The sequence below is a fragment of the Nyctereutes procyonoides genome, unplaced genomic scaffold, assembly GCF_905146905.1.
Source record: "Nyctereutes procyonoides isolate TBG_1078 unplaced genomic scaffold, NYPRO_anot_genome, whole genome shotgun sequence".
Classification (NCBI taxonomy): domain Eukaryota; kingdom Metazoa; phylum Chordata; class Mammalia; order Carnivora; family Canidae; genus Nyctereutes; species Nyctereutes procyonoides.
The window spans coordinates 18,275,874-18,297,037 of record NW_026575044.1 but is presented as its reverse complement, the minus strand read 5'-3'; the positions used below and the strand labels follow the sequence as shown (position 1 = coordinate 18,297,037).

Here is a 21,164-nt window from a genome sequence, read left to right as displayed (position 1 = left end):
AGGTTTATCGAGGGTTTGCCCAGAGAAGGACTGGCAGTTGTATTTGTGTTCCCCTGGCTCTGTGTGTGTGTGTGCAAAAGAGTGATACAACCAGCAGTGGAGAACCTAGATGGGCAGATGGAGGTGTTTGTGTGTGGCTAGGTGGGAAATCATCCCAAGGCTGAAGTTCAGCTCCATCATTAAAAGATTCTGATTGTGTCCAAAGGTACCAACATCTCAAATGCCTAGATCAGCTACTCTGATGTTATGAACCCAAAAATCAATGTCATCACTAGGGAAGGATCCCCATCCTCAACTCCTACCCCATCCTTCTCCCCCAGGGTCCCTAAAGCCTAGGACCACTTTCAGACCCCAGTGCTACTTCTTCCAGGTTGGTGTGCCACCAGGCACCTGGGCCTTCTGCCTCTCTACCCTCATCTTCCTGCTGCTGACAACCAACAACCCCGCCATCTACAAGCTCCCACTCAGCAAAGTCACCTACCCAGAGGCCAACCGCATCTACTACCTGAAAATGAAGAGCAGTGAAGAAGAGAAGTCCCCCAGCGGTGACTAGCCAGAAATGCTCTTTGCCTGGACCTGGTGTCTGCTCCCTGTGGTCTCAGCTCTGGGTCAATCTGCCGCAGCACTCACCTCTTGTGCCTCTCCTTGCACCTGTGTAGAACCAGACACACCTGTACCTCCCTTCCCCAATGCCGGTTTCTCTCTCTGCCCAAATAGCCACAACTATCCATACATGACATTAGAGGAAGTTGGTATGAGCTTGCCAGAGTTTTCAGAAGTAAGGCATGTGCTTTAAATGTCATTGTCTTAAAAACATTTCTATTTAGTCTTTTGGAAAGATGATTACAAGATGATCTTTGAGCATGTTTAACTGAATAATAGATGCTGTAAAACTGAACTTGCTAAGTGGTTCCCAGGTGGACACAGAGTAGGTGGAAATTCAGGAGACACACGCAAAGAATTGAAGGTGCATCAGTGCACTGAGCTAATGGCTGATGAGCACACCCAGCTTTACATAAAAGAGAGGAATTTCACATGGATAGAGTTTTAAAGTCCAAACAGGGACAATCAGGGCACTGGGGTGTCTAAATAGGAAGTCTCACACATTCAGTGGTCAGAGGAAGGGCAAGCTGATATCTTCTAGCAGGAAGCAATTAATAAAAGTTAGATTCTGTATCTGATTTTTACTATAAAGGATAAAGTGGTGAAGGATAAGCATTTCTCAGCATAAGTCAAACCAGCAACTTTGAGCAGAGATCCTGGTTGAAAAAAGTATCTGAGCTCAGAGGGTGAAAAGCTGGGGCCATTTATCTCATTTTCCTGTTTGCTTGTGGGTGTTGGAAGTTTTATGAGGGCTGTGATACTTAAAACAAATGGTTAGCCTGAGTAGAAGGACAAACTGTGATCCATGAAGTTCATAATTTGACTTCCCAATTACATCATTAGCCTACATTGTCTTTATTTATATGTATTATCAGGGCTCAGCAAACTTTTTCTGGAAAGGGTCAAATAGTAAATAGTTTTAGTTCTGGAGGCCTTACTGTGTCTTTAGCAAAGACTCACCTGCATCATTGGAGCATGACACAGCCTTAGACATGAGCGTGGTTGTGTTCCCAGAAGACTTTATTAAACAAGCAAAACCTATATTTGGCCCACAAGCCTGAGTTTGCCAGTGCCTGACGTGGATGCTCCCCATGAGAATGATCAGGAGCTCGTGAGCAGAGGGCAGGCCCAAAAAGACGCCACCAAGTTCTTTACCACAGACACCAACATAGCCTTTATTTGCTGGGTTATAGTGGAAGATTTTTAGGAAAGTGAGATTAGTATGACAGGATCAGAAAAGTCTGCTCTGAGGCTCTTTGACAGACCCAGCATACAATGGGCTACACCAGGCCCTCCTTCCACAGTAATGTCTGGGAACGCCCCCTCCTCTGTCCCCTCACTCTGTTTTCACTTCTGCCAGCAGATGCACACCATGAGAGGAAGAGAAAACTAACCTTTGGTGCAGGAGTTTCCAGCAGGAAGAGCAGGGAGGCTCCTAGAATCCCAGGCTTGAAGGGGAGCTTTGAAGGCCAGATGGTCCTGCCCTTCTGGGATTCATGAATCCCTCTCTACAGAGGACAGAGGCTTCAGTTCCCTGCTGGGCTTCCAGACAGGGCTCAATTACCCAAAAGGGAGGGGGACCCCCAAATATTCTAAAGAGAGATAACAGAACCAGATAACCCCATTCATTCATTCGTTACGGACAAACTGTGCCCAGAAATCTGCTTTCCTTTCCTTCAAGCGCATGAGACGCTCCACCCCAAGAATGGGATCTGATGGGAGCTGGGTTTTAACCCTGCTTTATATTGGATTTCCAGGACAGGAAAACTATTTGGATATAAAAAAATCCATTCAGTTCACTTAGACCAGATTCTCTCTTCTCCTTTCCTTTTCTGCCCCACGTCTCTGTCGCTGACAAGGTCACAGCTATCTTGGTTGCTTTTTTTTCTCCCACATCCCTGCTTCCACCCCCATAGAAATTAAATGTTAAACTGCTTTGCCAACTGCCAAATTCATGTGAGGAAAAATGGGTAAGAGCTAAGTGATTCAGAAGAAGGAAAAAGCACGTCCAGCAAGTCTGGAAATACCACTGGGCCTTAGAAATTCTGTAATACACTATGATCCAGATGACCAGATATTTATGTAGAGATAGGAAAACATCTACTCATTTGAAATAAGAAAGAACTGCCTGGATGAAGTATTACTAATCACTGAATTCACTTGCCAAGAGATGTCGTCTAGGAATAATGAAATGTTTTAAAAAAAATCTTTTGTGGCTAAGAGGCAGAAAATTGATGGTATTTCCCAAATGTGGTCAAATAAGCTCCTCCTGGAGCAGAACAAATCTTATTAAGCCAGTCTGGCAGGCAGATGCTGCATCTCTCTTCTGGGCATGGAGAAGGGTGGGGCAGAAATGCAAATCCCCACTCCTCTAAGAAAAGTCTGCCCCTCGCAGGTCACCCTGACCAATGGCCGTGGAGAGATGCCCAGAGGTCCTCTGAAGTTGCCCAAATAGTGATAGGAGGTTTGGAGAGCTCTCTGGAGTGACCTTGTCCTGCCTTGACCAGCACCTTCCCATCCCACTGATGAGTAGGATGGATCAGTAGGGGGGGCAGAGGCCTTAACCACAGAGACACCACCGACGAGAGATTGCACAGGAGTGAGTCGCCAGGATAGAAGGGAGGAGAGCTTTGGGGGCCACATCCAATCCATTGGATTGCCCCCAATGGGGCAATCGCCCCAAACTCCAGACAGCAGCTTTTAGGTAGACACATAGTAGTGAACACAAATATGGCTGAACATAAAGTCATTACAGAGAATAGGAACGTATGTTGGGCAGCAGGGGCAGTGGAGGAGGTGCTGCCCAAAACTGTCCCTAACACACGCCCCTCTCCCTCTCTCCACTGTCCCTTCCCCAGATCTTCTCATCTCCTCCTTCTGACCTCATCATCTCGCCCCTCCTCTGCTGCCATTTCCATCTGCCTTCTTCCCTAGCAGACGAGGGCTGCTGTCTCCCATGAAATTCTTGTCCTTTTAAATCTTCCATCTTGACTCGTCTTTTAATTTCTCTGATAACCGACATAGTTGAGTTTTCTACTTTCTCTTGGTCAAACTTCAGAGTTTGTTTGCAAGGGAATAATCTGTTTTCTTTAGATTTACAACACTGTTGCCATGCTGTTACTCATTAGTCTGTCTTACGATGATTTCAATCTCTCCTGTATGTATGGCTATATCTTTCCAATCTTACGGAATCTTGCTCTTTCTTTTACTTAATCAAGTTCATGGTTTTTAAATTTTTTATTTGAATTCAGGGGATCCCTGGTGTTTAGTGCCTCCCTTCGGCCCAAGGCGTAATCCTGGAATCCTGGGATGGAGTCCCACATCAGGCTCCCTGCATGGAGCCTGCTTCTCCCTCTGCCTATGTTGTGTCTCTGCCTCTCTCTCTGTGTGTCTCTCATGAATAAATAAGTAAAATGTTTAAAAAAATAATAATAATTTTATTTGAATTCAGTTTGCCAACATAAAGTATAACACCCAGTGCTCACCTCATCATTGTGATAGGTTTTTATTGACTTTTTCAAAGAAGCAGTCTGAGATTTATTTGCCCTATCTCCAGTTCTGGTTTGTTTTCTATTTTGTTGATTTTTTTCCTGTTTTTTCCTATTTTTTCAAATGTAAATGTTCCTTTTTCCTAATGTTTTAAAATTAATGTGAAATTTCTTCGTTTTAGATCTTTCTCCTTTACAACAAAGGCACTTTTTAGGCTATTAATTTTCCTCTGAGTATAGCTATAGCTGTGTACTGTAGTTTTGGGAATAAAGTATTCTACTTTGATCAGTTTTGAATAGTTTGTAATTTTAGTTTTGATTTCTCTTTGATCTGAAAATTATTTAAGAATGATTTCTTAATTCCTAGCACTTGGGACTTTTTATATTTTTTAACTTTCTATACCTAGTTTTACTAGATTATGAGTAGAGGGGATGGCCTGTAAAACCTCTATTTTAAAATTATATGAATTCTTATTTGTAGCCAAGTACTTGGTTGATTTTGGAGATGCAAAATGCAAATTTTTTATTTGAAGGAAATACATATTAAATTGATTTATTAATTGCATCATTTAATTTTTCTATGTGCTTATTTATTTTTTGTCTATGGGATCTTAATTCTGAAAAGGGTTTATTAAAACTCAACTGTGGGGCACCTGGGTGACCCAATTGGTTAAGTGTCTCTTAATCTCAGTTCAGGTCTTGATCTCAGGGTCATGAGTTCAAGTGCCACATTGGGCTCCACACTGGTATGAAGCCTACCAAAAGAAAAAAAGAAAAAGAAAAAATTTTCAATTAACATTATATAGTTTCATGAAACTCTCTTTGCATTTCTATAACATTTGTCTCATATATTTATCAGCTGCGTTGTTTGGTGCCTATGGTAAATGAGTCATTAATTTTTCATAAATGTTCTCTTTCACTATTTATACGCTGCCAATTTTTATCCTCATTCATGCTTTTAACCTCATTCCAACTTATCTAGCATTAGTGTTGCCATACCTACTTTCTTCCTAGTGTTTTCTTATCCCTTTGTTTCAACATTGATCATTTTATTTTAACTTCTTAAGATTAGCATTTAGCAATGTTTTATATTTAACCTAATCTTAGTGTATCTGTAATTTCATAAGATAGTTTAACCTTTTCCTATTTAGTATAACCATCAATATGTATGTTTTACCTCTTCCACCGTACTTTTTTTTTTTTTTACTATTTATTGGTTATGACTGCTTTGCTTTTACTTTCCTCATTTTGCAAGTTTGATCCTGTTGCTATCTTTTTCTTTGTTCATTTGGAAGGTCTACTTTTCCATTTCCCTAGATGTTCCTACTTTTTTCCCAACACTCATGATCAAAAGTATATTTCTCTATTATATAAAAACAAGATGCGAGATAGTTTACCCTGACAAGAGTTGCCATTCTCTGATGGTCCTTCCCCAACCCTAAGTAACTAAAACCCTTATACCACTTTCACTATTCTGCTCCCTGAAGCCCCCATTCTTATAACACTTTTACTTCTCTAGTATCACCCAACTCTGGATCTTGCTGAGATCATTTATTTCCCTTGCCTCTTATTTGTGCAAGAATCCTTACTTTGCCCCTATGTACCACATTCCCAGTAATTCTATCATTGTCCATTTGGAGTTTATGATATATAGTGAACATGTTACTTTCTATCACTGTTTCCTCTATTCTTCACCTTTCCCTGGTTTGTGATCTCTGCTCTGATTCATTTATTACTTGTTTAGAGCTCTTACTTGAGAGTTGAGTATTTTGTTCAAATACTAGAACATGACATGTTCTTTGACGCTGCACATCCACAAAGTTTCTTTCCCTTGCAAAAGAATGGCATTTTGGCTGGTGATCCTTCCTTGGGCCACAGCCTTTTCTTCAGCTGTCTATAGCCATTGTCCTTCCATTTTCTGGCTTCCAGATGTTACAAATTTAAAAATCTGATGTCAATCTCATTCTTTTTCCTCTGTAAGTAACCTATTCTTTCTAAAAAATCATAAGATTCTCTCCTTATCAGTAGATTTCAGGAATTTTATTAAGTCAAGCCTAAGAGTGTGTCTTGTCTCATCAGTCCTGCCTTTCAATCCACAATGTCAAGTCCTTCTTTAGCTCAGCAGCTTTTCTTCTAACATTTGTCTGATTATTGCTCTTTCTCCATCTTTTCCTTCTATCTCTGGAATGCCTATTATTCACATGTTCAGTCTCCTTGAGCTCTGCACCAAGTTGCTTATGTCCTTCACAATTTTCACCATTTGTATTTTTGCTTTGCTTTGAGATATTTCTTCCATTTGATCTTCTAGGCCACCAATTCAGATCCCAACAGTAACCTTTCTTTTCTTCAATTCAAGAAATAAGTTGAATTCTTTAGTTCAAAAGCCATGTGTTTCATTTCAGAAAATCTTTGGGATTTTGAATCTTGAATCTCCATGTATGTTTATATTATTCTTCTGTTGTGCCCAAGGCCACTTGCCAACTCTCGTGAGTGAAGCCCCTAGAAACTCTGCCTTATGGTCTGACCTCATTCACTTATTCATCCAGAAGACATGTATGAGAAACTGTTAATATGTTACTCAGGACTGTGCTTGACAACAAACCGGGAAAGAATCAGCCCAGTTCCTGCCTTCAAGGAATTCATTTTATGGGAATTTGCCTGGCCAGGTGAGTAGTCTCACCTGAGGTGAAGATGAGGGTAACACAACAGATTGCCTAGGCTGTGTTAGTTTACAGCACCAGTTTCCTTATCTTGAATGAATTATCTGGTTGGATTGGTCTTCTGTTCAGGAAAAGTATCAAGCTTTTGATGTTAGGGGTCCCAGAAAGATTTCTGTGCCTTGTCACTTGTCCTTTACCTTACCATTACCTGATGCCCAAACATTCCCACCCATCCTCTCAGTTCAACGCTTTGAACCTGTTAAAATATAAACAATCCTGGGAAGGTAACACAGTAAGCATGATCAGTCATTTGCATCTTAGGTTGTAGGAGTCATTTCTGAGAATAGTTGAGATAGAAAAGGAGGAGAGAATACAAAGAAAAAAAATGGGTAGAGTACTTTGAAAGAGTCTTTGGCAATTGAGGACATGCTAGGTGAGTCTAAGGTGGGTAAATGAGGTCTAAAGCCCTCTTATTTTATCATAAATGATCATGGCACTGTTATATTTAGCTTGGAGGAGAAAAAAAATGGCTAGGGTCATGGCTGTCTGCAGTGTGGAGTAATGAATGTGGAAAAAGTCAATTTACTCAATATTACTTCAAAGGATAACTAACTGGGATTAAAAAGCAATCAGACTTTGAATCAGTGGAGAAGAGCACTTTTTCACAATGGAAGTTGACTTAGAAATAATCCCGTGAGACACTGAGTTCCCTGCTCTGGCAGGGACAAGGGCTAGACACCTGTTGGGGATGCTTGTTTTGGGTGGGGGTAGACCAGTTGACCATGTAGCCTCTGTCCTCTAACATTAGTTTCTTTGATATTCTGGCCCTGAATCCCTACATAGGAATGAGAAGGAGGCATCACTGAGGTGGCAAAAAGTTAATAATATGGAGATCAAATAAACCAAGAGCATACCACTGTTGCCCTTACAGATTTTCCTATAGCTTGACCTTTAGCCACTTGGTCAGTTTACCAAAATGCTCGACATGCTTATGTGAATGCAAGCTGAGGTGCCAACATCACTCAACTGTGCCTAGTCTTTTAATTGCCCTCCTGTCACTCTCTCCTCTCAGGAAGTTCTTCTTTTGGGTCTGTCTTCTAAGATCTGCCCATTTGGAAATTCAAATCTTCATGGCCTATGTTTGTGGCTACATCAAACCCATGTGCCCCAATTTGTTTGTGTTTCTTGTATGAGTCTGAGCTTTGTTTCCTTGGGTCATAAAGGTTGCAAGGGTCTGGGGACAACTATAATCTAAATTAGTTAAGAGTTGGCAGTTAAAGTGTGGGTGTGATTTCTACTCAATAAACCACGGTCTCATTTGGCAACTTGAAAGGCATTCAGTTTTTATGTGAGATTTTTTTACTTGCCTGACTTTTCCCACCTCTTGCCATTCAGAGAAGATAGAAGAATCCATAGGGAACAATTCTGTCCCTAGTGAAATTAGAATTGCAAGGCCCCAAGGAGGGAAATGAGGATTGCTAGAAAAGTGTTGCCCTTTGTAAATTGATGACTATGAGTCCCCAGCCCCTTCATACAGAACAAGCTATGGGAACAGAATGAAGTAAATGAAGTAGCTCTTTGGAGAATGTCTAGCCCAGCATGCATTTATGCCACCTGAACTCTAGAGAAGTCTGACCTTTCCAAGTTTAGCCCCTAGTGATCAGTGCAGCCCTCCTCCTTCTACAAGATTGGATATGTGGAGTTGAAGGGAGCCATGAGTACTGTGAAGAAAACAGTTCTGAAGTGAATTCTGATTGAGCCTTCAAGGAAATCATGTGTAGGCATAGACAGATGTCTTAGGGAGCCACTGGTACATGCATTGCAGCCTTCAGTAAGACTCATCCGGAACAAGAGTAAATCTTGATCTTCTCTTTTACAGAACGGGCCTTAATTGCCCACCCTTAGCATATATGACAGATACTCTGCATGTCTCATGTGGCTCATGGGCTGCATATGAACTTGTGAATGGCTCCTCAGGGAGAATTATTTCCAGGCTTTTCAAACCAGTTACATGTTGTGCTCAGATGGCATCTTTCCTGCCACCTTTAGGGCAGATTAGGGGGCTGAAGGGAGCATACCACAAGAAGTTCAGGAACCCTCAGGAAAGACCAGAGCAAGAGGGTAAGGGATAGGGCATGCAGAACTGAGCCAAGAGCCGTCAGGTGGGGGACAAGGAAAGGTGTCATTGGCAGATGTCCATGGGCCCTGAACTAGCAATACCAAAGTAAAGACCCTGTGCAGGGGACTGATCTCTAGTCCGCTCCACACCTGCCCCTGGAATGTGGGGCCCGCCAGCTTTTGTTTGCTTTCCTTCCTCAGAAGGACCTCCGTGATCAGGTCCCCTCTTTGGCAGTTCTAAAACACCTGGCATGTTGGGAAGGGGGCCTTTGACGTCAGTGGGGAGGTTGTCTACTCGGGTGTAGCTAATTTCCTCAATGTGAGGTTTTGTTTCTAAACCTGGATAGGCTGCCTCACACCGGATCAATGAGAGTGTGTGTGTGGAGTGGGGGTTCACAAACCTAGGACAGGCTGGGGGCATGGGAAGGAGAGTGATGCTTGACCTATCATACCCTGAAGCCAAACAAAACATGTTTAGATTGGGCCTCCCTCCTCAAACTCCAGCCCACCAGGCCCCATAGCCCCATGAGATGTGGGAGTGTCCCCTTTCCTAATATATGGACCTCAAGTCATTTCTGGAGGCAGTGGTTAGGTCAGCCCTTCTTGCTCTGAGAGAGTCCCATGGTGAGTCCCCAGGACACCCATCAGCATAAGTCAGAAGGAAGAAAGGTCTGAAAATTTTCACAGAACCAGAAAGACAGCATCTAGTATTGGGCTGTGCAGAAATTTCTATCGAGATGGCAGTACTGTCCCCTAGACTGTGCCCTGCCTATACAGGGAATTAAGGGAGTTTATTGAGGTTGGAAGGCAAATTGGCCCCCTGAGGAGACAACACTTAGATGATTGCTTTAAAGGCAAGTACTGGAGCGAATTTCTAATGAGAGGAGTAACTGAAGGAGGACAGGGAATCTCCTACTACACAGTCCCTGGCTCTGTCCCTTTAAAGGAAACCTGCCTGATTAAACCAGGTGGGGGAACCATGGTAGCCAGGGCCAGTTTTCCTCAGGGAGTGTAGAAAGTCATCTGTTGTCAGGAAGGGCAGAGTGAGACCAAGCTGCAGAACATTTATCTTTCCTCTCTCCTCCTCCTCCATGATACCCTTTCTCAACCGGAAGACGTGTGCCAGGCATAGGGTCAGGGAAGGCAAAGTGAACTTCCAGAGGGTCAGCAAGAGGATGGGCAGGAGGTCTCCAGGAACTGAAGGGCTTTGGGTTTAGGGCGAAGTCCAGCATCCGGAATTGAGGACCAGAAACACCACCCAATTGGAAAGAAGCTTCCTCCCACATCTCAATGGTCTAGATTCCTCCAGCCCTGTGCGGGAAATCAGGAGCCCAGGTAAGAGGTCTTGCGGGAGAGAACTGAACCATAAACCACCCACACACACACGCACACCCCAGCCAACAGGACCATCTAACTTTTCAAAGGAAGAGGAAAAAAAAGGCTGGTGCTTTTCTGTTCCTTTCTTCTGTTGAGCTAGGGCATCAGGGGAAGCTAGTCTTGAAACCGGGAAGATTACTAAAAACTCTAAAGAGAATTTAGATTCTGAAAGCTTCTAGCTGGAAGAGCTTTTAAACAGATAGACTTCAAAGGCCTTACTTTGTAGATAAGGAAACCAAGGTTTGTCCAAAGAGCTGTTCCTGTGATAGAAGGGCCTGGGCAGAAGTCCAGGGGTTGTAACTCACAGCTCTGAGCTCTTCTTGCTCACCTGGTGATGAAACCAAGTTAATCCGTCAGCCCTTAAACCCCCTTACCTCCCCAGCTGCCCACTGCATGCGCCTTCACACTGTTTGTCATCCTTTCTACAACCTTGTGACCCACAGCTGTCACATCACGATGGTTCTCAGGGCAGCATCATGTGGAGTTGAACTGTGGGAAGCTCATGCAGTGAATTTGAAAACTTTCTTCCCAAGTCATTACCTGCTTCTTCCAGGGCTGGGGTACCTGGTCCAGGCATATTGGTCTCTCCCCTCAGGTCCTCTACCCCTCCTCAGACATGCCAATAGAACTAGACCATCTCAGGATCCACAAACATCTTAACATCCCAGCTTAATAACCTATCTCTTTGGCACTCCTCTCTTACACAGCCATCTTAGATTACTGTAGACATATTCTGTGTAGCCACAGAGAGTGGATGTTTCTGGAACGTTCAAGGATATTGAAGTTATATGATCAGAGAATGGACAACCTTGCATGGTATGTGATCTCCTCTAAGACTGGCACCAAAGGATGTGAGCTCTGGTCAACTTACTGAGGAAAGGCTATCCTGTGAGGCTTGAAAGGGCCTGTAGCCAGGCCTCTGCTTGAGAGCAACACACTGGCCTTGATATAACCCTTTTCTCAAACTTGTACAGTGTCTACACCTTCATTTAAGGCTAGAGGGGGGAAAATAAATTTACTCTTAAGTGCCAACTCGAGCTAATTGGTATTGGTTGTCTGAGTATTCTGTGAAGAAGGAGTCTGAGACTGTTTTCAAATTTATCAGGAGAAAATGCTATCACTAATTCGCTATGCTTGCCACAGATAATGGAGAGGAAGGGGGTGAGAAAGAGGATATGGGGAAATGGAATATGGAAACATTGCTACTAGAGAAGCTAGTGTGCAATGGTCTGGAACTTTCCTTGGCCTTTTATTGAGTGTCACAAATGTAATGATACACAGGCAAGTTAGGAGTGCGGTTTTGAGGGGGCAAATTTTAGGGAGGGGTGACAAATGGTCTTAATGGTGGGTTCCAGATGCTCCATATGTTGAACATTGCAAGTGATGCATGGATGGCATCGATCCACCTGCAGGAGACAGGAACATCTGTTCAAAATCTGAGAAAGACAACTTGCAGAAAGAATTCAGGCCTGGGCCTGTCTGGGTAAAGACTGATTTTCAGTGAGATGGACGAGATCAGTTTCTCTCTTCTGAACAATGTCATACGTGGTCTGGGTTTGTTTAGTTCCTCTCAGAGAAATGGCAGGAAGCTTCAAAATTGTATGTGACAGATGGGGTCCTCTACAAAAAAATTTTTAACTCTGGTGTTTGAACAGTTGACATTTTCTGTATGTTCAATGTCAGTAGAGGCAGAAGTACTCTAGGGCGCCGCTGTCCAGGAAAAGCACCTCTGAACAAATACTGTGCCTCATAACTGTTCTTTCGTTCTTTTGTTTTGTGAGTCAACAGGAGGAAAGCGCTGCTGGACTCCTGCCTATAAAAAAAGAGGATGGTGGCAGTCCTCGAAGGCAAGGACCATGCCCCTACATGCACTAGGACTCTTAATAAGGCTTGCCAGAGAAGGAGAGCCTGGCTCCTACACCGGGTGGGCAGGCCATGGAGTTACTCAGCCACTAAGGTTTACCCGCGGGCTATCGAGGGCAGAGCTTTCCAATCATGTGCCACAGCGCCCACAGAGCTGGGCCGGCAGAGCACCCACCAGCCTCTAAGGAACCAGGTGGGCCTGGGGGGCCCCGAGTCCATGGGTGTAGGCCCTCTGGCCATAAACATTATCTATTCACTGTACCACCTATTTTCTATGTGTGCCGTGACATTAGGGGAAGAAAAGTTGAAAGTACTTCAAAAAAGTAAGTTATTATGATCAAAAAATTACTCTTGGGCTATAGAACAAAACGCTTAGCATTTTGTGATCACACAGAACAGACCTGTGTAATATGTAGTTCCTATATTCTGTTGAGCAAGATCTCTGTCTTCGATGGTCTGTCTTCTGTCCAACCACCCTTGCAGGATTCCTGGGTTCCTGGTTGGTTGGTCACAGATGGCTGAGCATTGTATCACCATCTGTAAACTTCGTTTCTTTTATCCAAGTACCACTGAAAATAATCAGCTCTTCTCCTATAACCTGCAAAACCCTACACGACTCAGCTATTACTTTTGTCAACCAATGAAAGATGCTCACCTTTATTTCAATATTTATCAAGCATTTAACAATTACAATGAGGGGCCTTCTTAAAAATAGTTCATACCCTAAAATATCCAATGATTATTCATTATACCATTCAGAAACTAAAGTGCATGGTATAATTATCCTTCATTAATTTATTCAGCAAATACTTGAGTGCCTACCCAAACCCAGGCTCGTGCTGGGTGCTGGGAAAGCCTAGATAAATGGGTATAATCCGGGCTGCCAAGGACCTCATCATCCTGTGAAGGTGACAGACGAGAACACATAGTTGACACTTGGCAAAGGTAAGAGTCAGTGCAGGCAGGTGTAAGGTGCCAGGCGTGCACCAGGACAGGGAGCCCTCCTGCCCAAGTGGAGGAACATGTGCCATCCAAGGAAAGTGGCCTCTCTGGAAAGGTATCTGACACAAGAGCACTGCAAAATTATTTTCCAGAGCCTTTTGCAAGCATCGTCTCCTCTTCAAAACAATAAGAGAAAGAAACGGAGGGTATCCCTCCAAAATATCTGCCATCATTCTATAGATGGAGCTTGCAAGGCCTGTCTAAGAGGGTCTGCCTACTTCTTTCTGAGAGCCATGGCTGCAAGTGGGTGAAACGTCACTGGAAACAGCATGCAGAGATGAGTGACTTGGGTCCTCTGCCAGAGTTACTGTTGTTTTCTTTGTTCCCCGCCACATCGATAAGCATTTATCTCTAAAACATCTGATAGACGTGCCCATGATATTCTTGAAATCACCTTTTCCCATTAGGAAAGTCCTGAGAATCTGTCCCAAAGATAGCGGTAAATTCACAGCCTTGGGAAATTCATGATTTTTACCTCCAGTGTTCTTGGTGGCATCTGTTCCCACTTTTCATTCTCAAGTGCTGGCTGGCATATCCAGCAGGGCTGCTGCCTCCAGGCCCAGCCCTTCCATCATAACCCATGGGAGACCCACGACCACCCCTGGATCAGACCGTATTTGGTGTCACCTCCCCAAATAAAGACCAAAAAAAGGTGCTAAAGGAAAAGAAAGATACTTTTTTGCTTTGGCTTTTGGTGGTGGGGACATCAACCCAAGGAGCACCTGGCAATATGGGCCCTGCCCCACTTTCCTGGGCCCTGAGCCACTTGCAGAATCCTGAGGGGCTACAAGTGAAGGGCCAGGGCATGAGAGCTGAGTCAGACCTTGTGCAGCCATTTACAGAGCTTCAAATTGGGAGTCAGGAGACCTGGGAACAACTCCTGGCTGTGCCATAATTAATGAGCTGTGTGGCTTAGGTGAGTTCAGTTTTCTGGACGTGGGAGGTAGACAGTGATCTTGTAGCTCCATGCAATGCCCAGGCAAGGGTACTAAGGACAAAATATCGCTCTGCCCAGAGGCCAGGGGTTGGGGGGGTGGTGTGTGAGGGGGGGCCAGGGCCGCTGACACTGCGCTACAAGAAACAGGAAGCAAGCGTCCAGCAGAGGTTGCAGAGGGGCCCTGGGGCAGGCTGATGTTCCAGGTGTGTCTGACATGGGATCGGGGTGGGGGGCTTCTCCCTGGAGTTATGGAGGAAGTGAGGGCCTGGCGCTGGCACACAGACAGGACGCTGGAATGGGGACTTTCTTCCCCGTCCTGCTGCCTAGAGGGAAGGGACATGGTTGCCTGTTTGCCCTTTCAGTCTGGGAGTATAGACAAAACCCTTTTCCTTGCTCATGCATATCCCATACATGCTCTGGGTGTGGGTCTTGCTATGTTCTGAGCTTTGCTAAAATCATTTTTGTGCAAACGGTGTGATCCAGATGGGTTCTCTCAATGTAAGAGTGCACTCAGGTCAGCTGTGGAGCTTGGTAAAAATAGACTACAGTTCAGCCAGTCTGAGATGGGACCTGAGAGTCTGCATTTGATGTCCATGGAGCTGGCCCATGAACCAGACTCTAAGCAGCAAGAATGCTGAGAAAAGGACTGGGGGCTGAGAGTCACATGGCCATTGGTAGGAAACTCCAGGACCCATTCCCACCTCGGTTATCCAGCTTGTGCAGACAACAATGCCCAGGCATTATTCCCAACCAAAACCGCAGGTGGCCACTAGATCACAGCGGCCGGAGTGCCCTGGAATCCCAAGCAGAAAGTGTTAAAACTGTGTACCTCTGGGACCACCAAATACTCCAACTGATCCACGTGGGGTGGACATGGGTGCATGGACCTCAGCAAGCCAGCAGGATGCTGTAATCCCAGGCCCAGCTTTGGGAAACTCTGTCCCAAGAGATGAGCACGCTCTGCTCCCCCCACAGTCTGTATTTTCAACCTACTCCCAGATGAGTCTGATGCTGCTGGTCCCAGGACCACATCTCAGGTGGGAAGAACCCAGGTCAGTGGTTCTCAGCTCAAGCTCCTCAGAGCCACCTTTTAAATATGACAAGCATTGAAAAACTTTCGTTGGTAGGAAGCTCCAGGACCCATTCCCAGCCTCGGTTCTCCAGGCGTCGGGTAAAGAGCCCGGTGGTTCCAAAGCACGGTCAGCATCGAGGACCGCCCGCCCCAGCCCCCTCTCCAGAGGGAGGCCAGGTCACTAGCTGCGGCACTTGAACGCCAGCCAGGCTGGCAAGGCCCAGCTGAGAAGGTCCTTGAGCTGTTCCCTGCTGGGGAAATAGGGCAGACCAGCTCATCTCTGTCTTGGCAGGTGTAGGTGTCTGTGACACGGTCCCTGTGGGGAAAGGGATTGGAAGTGTTTACAGGGGGAGCAGAGACACTGGATGCTTGACACAGACACAGATGTGGTTACTACCTGCAGCCTCACAGCGACCGCTCCTGCCCTTCCAGCTTCTGCATGTGACTTGTCCCCACACCGCCTGCTTGGCTCTCCCTGGGCACAGGCCAGGGCAGACACTGATCTGTCTTGTTTTGCCCCTGGCCAGGTGGCGGGAAGGAGCAGCCAGCGGCAGCAAGCACGAAGGCCGATGAGGGCTTGGAGGCCGTGCCCCCCAAGCCCAGGAGCGTGTTCCACATCGAGTGGTCATCCATTCGGAGGAGGAGCAAAGGTGTGTGCTGCTGCCCCTTCACTCTCGGGTCGATTTGCTCATCTCTAGAATGGGGACAATGGCAGTGCCTACTTCACTGGGCGGTAGGCAGAGCCATGAGGGCCAGGCTTGTTTTTCTCACACCCAGCCTGTGACCACAGCACTGCCCCATTGTCTAGACCTGTCAGGGGCCGGGGGGATGCTGATGCTGGGATAAGCAGCTGACTCGGGAGGTCTCAAACTTGACTGCATATTGGAATCCCCTGCCTCCCATCCCAGGAGACTAATCTAATTCATCTGGGGAGCAGCCCTAGCCAACGTAAGATCTTCCAAAGCTCCCCAGGAGAGTTTAATTTCTTTCTGAGCCACAAACCACAGGTATACCGACAGGGCTTGAGGTAAAAAGTTCTCACCCACAGTGGCCACCGAGATGTCAAGGCCAAGGAAACAGGTGGAGAGTCGTGGATAGGAGGGGGCTCCCACAGACCAAGAGAGGCAGCCAAAATGAGCCAGGGAGGAGCTCGGGGCCAGGGAAGGGCTCGCCCGGAGTCCTTGCTAGTCAGATGCAAAAGTAGCCATGTGATGGGTCTGGGCAGAGGGGCAATCTAATTCTGCCCCTGAAACCTCAGGGAGGGGAACCGACTCCCCCACAGTCATGCAGCTGGTGAAGGACAAGGCGGGAGAGGACCAGTCAGTGTCCTTCATACAGCCTCACATGCTTTCTAGAAGACGTGTTTGTGACATTCTTGCTCTGCTTCACCTAAGCCTCCTAGTTTCTCACCATCTAGAGTGGCCAACACAGAAAACAGGGCCGGGGGCAGAGGGAGAACATGTCCTACATGGTAGAAAGGGTACTGAGACTTCTCAGGGACCCTCTAGCCCAGGAGTTTGTATCTGACAGGGGCGGGGGGTGGGGGCCACTGGCATGGCAAGGAAGAGGTACGGCCTTCCTCAGAAGGTTAACAACCCCCCTCCAAACATCCTCCCTCACGGGGCCTGGGGACTGGGAGTGGGGAGAGTGCCAAGGAGCCTGGGACGTGGGCTAGTGGAAATTGCTCAACAGCAGCCACGGGTCGGGGCAGGTGATGATGGGGGTGTTCCACACACAAGCAGTGGGTCCACCAGGAGACACAGACACACAGGCCTCAACTCCTAGAGGACTCTTTGCTCCTACTCTTTATCTCAAAGCTTCCAACATTAATTAGTTTGCCCTGCATAGTGTAACTTCCCAACCACACAGGTAATTGCAGCCCCTGCCCCTTCAGAACTGGGAGCTCAGCAATGCGTCCTTCCAGCACACAGGTGCCCTAAAGGCTCCTGAAAGCAGCAGAACGGCCAGTTCAGTCTGAACCTACAGGGAGGGCACTCAGACCCCAGCCTGCCATCCTCGCACTTGACCACGAGAGGGAACCAGAGCACCGAGGCCGAAGCTTGCCAAGGCCTTCTTTTCGGATGCATAAAACCCTGCTACACTTGGTCATCCTAAAAAATAACCCATCTGGTAATCATGAAAAAATAGGTTTGCAGCAACTTCACAAGGGTTTCCTAGAATTACAAGAACATGACCAAATCTGTTTCAAGGATTGATGTAGACATCACTTGTCTTAATCCAACTGGCAGTTGCTGCTAAAATCAGAAATAAATCCAAAAACACAAGACCAGGACAGCCCAAGGTCATCCAGATGGAGAGAGTCATGGTCAAACTCAAACCCACACTTTGCATGGCTCAGGCAGTTTAATCCTCTGGGAGAAATAACATCCAAGTTTTCCTTCCTTCTACGCTTAAAAGTTCATGCAGTGTAGGAGAAGGAACCCTAGTTTGGAGATCATGGCCAAGGCACTGTGTCCTTATCTGAGAAATAGAAACGTTGAACAAACTCAGAGCCTCTTCCCTGGAGGCCAGCCTCTGAACTCCCTAAATTCAGAACTCCCTAAAGTGTCCTGTTTACATGGGGAAGTATATTTTCCACCTAATGTGAGAGTCCAAATGGGTTCTTGACCGAAAATTAAAAGAGGCCTTCCAGCTGCAAGACGCCATGGTTCTGTACTCACACAAGTGGAATAGGAAATACTGAGTATTTCAGCCCCACCTGGAGAGCTCTGCTTGGGTGGGTAGAGGTGTCCTAATTAATGTTGTGCTTTCCTTAACTCCAGTGTTTGGAAAAAGCGAACACCAGGAGAGACAGACCAAAGACCCTTCTCCCTATCAGTACCGGAAGCCCACGGTTGAGCTGCTGGTGAGTCACAAGTGGCCGAAATGCGGCAGGGTCCCGGGCCACAGAGCCTGCCACAGATCAGGGAGCAGACACTGGGGAAAGATGTCCTCTGATTTAGGCCAACTTTTCTTGAATTCGTTATTTCTAGAAACTAAATTACCTGAGATAAAAAAAAAAAATGTCTGTTTTTTGTAGTCTACTTTATAAAACTTCATGTTCCTTTTATTTGACGTAGTTACTATGTGTCTACCTCTAAATCGGGCATTCAAGCATTTTGGAAACAAGCCAGTACCAATTTTTTTAGAAACAGAATCTTCACATGTTTAATTTTAATGGATAGTTAAATTTTATAGACGCGACCTGCTGGGGGGTGGGGAATAAATTCTTCTGGGAAGAGCATGGTGTTGTGGTGGTAATGGTTTAAATAAAGAGCCTAAAGATATGTGGTTAGATATCAGCTCTACTGTTGGACCTTGATCTTTGCCAATGAGAACCCTCCACCCATGCCTGAGCCCTCACCCCCAGGATGAGGACAAACACAGTGCCCGTCGTACTGCAAGGCTCTGGCCCATATTAAATGAAGTAACGCGTCAAACAAGACAAGGTCTTCCTGTCCACAGAAACATGGAGACCACCAAGCAGCAGTATCACTAGATACCCAATGAAAACGTTAGCATGGTCCCCGAGCCAGCACAAAGGTGGCTGCTCAGCATGTAAAGCACAGGATATGGGAGCCCCTTGTCTTGTCCCTGGACAGGATCTGGACACCATGGAGGACAGCGCGGAGATAAAGGTAGAGGCGAGCACATCCAAGGCCTCCTGGATTCAGAGCCACGTGGCAGCCAGCGGGAAGAGGGTTGGCAGGGCCCTCAGTTACATCACAGGGGAGATGAAGGAGTGTGGCGAGGGGCTGAAAGGTAAGTCCACCCTGCCCCTAATGTGTCGCTGCTACCCGTCCCAGCAGGTGCAATGCCACTGGCCTTGACAGATTAGACTGAGGGCCCTGTCTAGGGTCTTCTAGAAGGGATAAAAGTCTTTTGCTGTTACAACAGACATGCAGACACTTGGGACGTGAATGCACTAGGCGTCAGTGTGCAAGCCCTCATTTTGGAACATAGCAGCCGAGCTGACACACATCCCCTGGGACATTTATGCATGAGATTCTAGAATCTGCATTTTTTCTTAAGATTTTATTTATTTATTCATGAGAGACACACACAGAGAGGCAGAGACACAGGCAAAGGGAGAATCAGGCTCCATGTGGGGAGTCCAATGTGGAACTCAATCCTGGGACCCGGGGTCACAACCTGAGCTGAAGACAGATGTTCAACTGCTGAGCCACCCAGGCGTCCCTAGAATCAGCATTCTAAAAAAAAAAAAAAAATGCCTGCCCTACAGATGACACTTGGGAGAACTATGTTCAGTGTTCCAGTAAGTTCTCTCTAGCAATCTTCCCAGAGCCTGTGGCTTTGACACCTTCTATGCAGCTAGAGAACTTTCCTCTTGGATACGTCTTCTTGAAAACTCTTGCCACCCTCACAAGGGCACAGATGGCTCAGGGGACCTTGTCCCCACAACCTAAAAACCAAAGTAAAGATCATAGAGCTGATGAGGGGTCTAAAGAGTTTTCTCATGGGTTTTTGATGCAGCTTCCCCTGTGGCAGGTGGCAGTGGGGGCTGGTGCCCTGAGAACCCCCTTCAGTGTGGAGCTCCCCACACCCACCCCCCACGCCCACCGGAGTCTCCCGCGGGCCTGGCACACCTTAACTTTGACTCCCTGCCCTGCTTCCATTTCAGACAAATCTCCCGTGTTCCAGTTCCTCGACTGGGTTCTCCGGGGCACGTCGCAGGTGATGTTTGTGAACAACCCCCTCAGCGGCATCCTCATTGTCCTGGGCCTCTTTGTCCAGAACCCCTGGTGGGCCGTGTCGGGATGCTTGGGCACTGTAGTGTCCACCTTGACAGCCCTCATCCTGAGCCAGGACAGGTAAGTTCCAGGAGCCCTGAGACTCAAGCACAAGGCCAGAGGTGGCTTCCTGCGGGGACCATGGGCCACCTTCCCCTCGCCTCCCCGCTGGCCTCCAAGCTCAGAAACCCCTCCATTAAGTACTAACCACAGCCACTCATTCATTATTTGGGAACAGCTTCACGTTGTCCAGGGGGACCAGGAAGGGTTGATGGCTTTCCTTCCTGTGCCCAGTGGGGCCATCCTCTGGAAGGTGTGTGCAGTCAGGCCCCCACTGACAAAAACCTGGGTCACAAGGGGAGTCAAGAAGGCAGTGCCCCCAGTGCCCCTCCCGAGGCCCCGGGAAGACCCCACCTCACCCGGCCTCCTACATCCCCCCAGGTCTGCCATCGCGGCGGGACTTCACGGCTACAACGGGGTGCTGGTGGGGCTACTGATGGCCGTGTTCTCAGACAGAGGCAACTATTACTGGTGGCTCCTGCTCCCTGTCATCATTATGTCCATGTCTTGGTAAGTTTGCTCCTGATGCTGTGCATACAGTCAAGGGCCCCCCCCCCCCAGCCTTTCATCCCAGCTCTCTGCGTGTCTCCACTCCACTTTAAGGGGGCATTGGCTTAGCTGGCACATGGGAAACATCCACCAGCAGTAATTCCTCGTGTCACACAGCGACAGCCCTGTGCCCGGGAATCTGGGGATGGTATCACCTGCCATCCCTCACTTTTCTCTTTTTAACATGTCAAGGGGTTTCCGCCAGAGCACAGAGGAAGGAACTGGGGCACATATAGGTGAAGAGCCATACCACAGCGTGCTGTCAGTTTCTAGAAACTTTCTCACACTCCCCTACCACCGCCGCCCCCCCCCCAGCTTTTCCCCATCCTCAGGAACCCCTGACCAGCCTGGGACAACATCCTAGTGTAGCCTGAAGGACCAGCCACCAGGCAGAGCCCTCCGAGGGCCAGCCTCAGCTCCCCTTCACCTCCAGAGATCAGCACAGGGCACTCTGGCCAGGAGGCTCGGCGCTCTCGGCTGCTCCACGAACGTTTGTTGAATGAATAAATGAAGGAATTTATTCATAGAATGACTGACTCCCCTCCCTGTCACTCTCCCAGCTTGTCCTCTCTCCTCAAGCCTGAGCGTGGAGCTATATGACTTTTCAAGGAGTTTCTGTGACCCCTTGCCTTGGGTCTTGCCCCGAGAAAGCCCTCTCTCAGCAGTTGAGCCCAGGTGTTTGCC

The 21,164-nt window shown here is 46.9% G+C and overlaps 1 protein-coding gene across 1 annotated transcript in view; it reads left to right on the top strand.

Moving 5' to 3' along the window:
* The window catches only part of SLC14A2 (solute carrier family 14 member 2), a 79,502-nt gene that overhangs the window by 49,566 nt on the left and 8,772 nt on the right, over positions 1-21,164 (top strand). The window contains exons 11-16 of the mRNA XM_055323504.1: positions 371-545; positions 15,648-15,770; positions 17,904-17,986; positions 18,723-18,882; positions 19,763-19,952; positions 20,313-20,441. Coding sequence (XP_055179479.1) covers positions 371-545; positions 15,648-15,770; positions 17,904-17,986; positions 18,723-18,882; positions 19,763-19,952; positions 20,313-20,441 — 860 coding nt within the window. The remainder of the gene's footprint in view (positions 1-370; positions 546-15,647; positions 15,771-17,903; positions 17,987-18,722; positions 18,883-19,762; positions 19,953-20,312; positions 20,442-21,164) is intronic.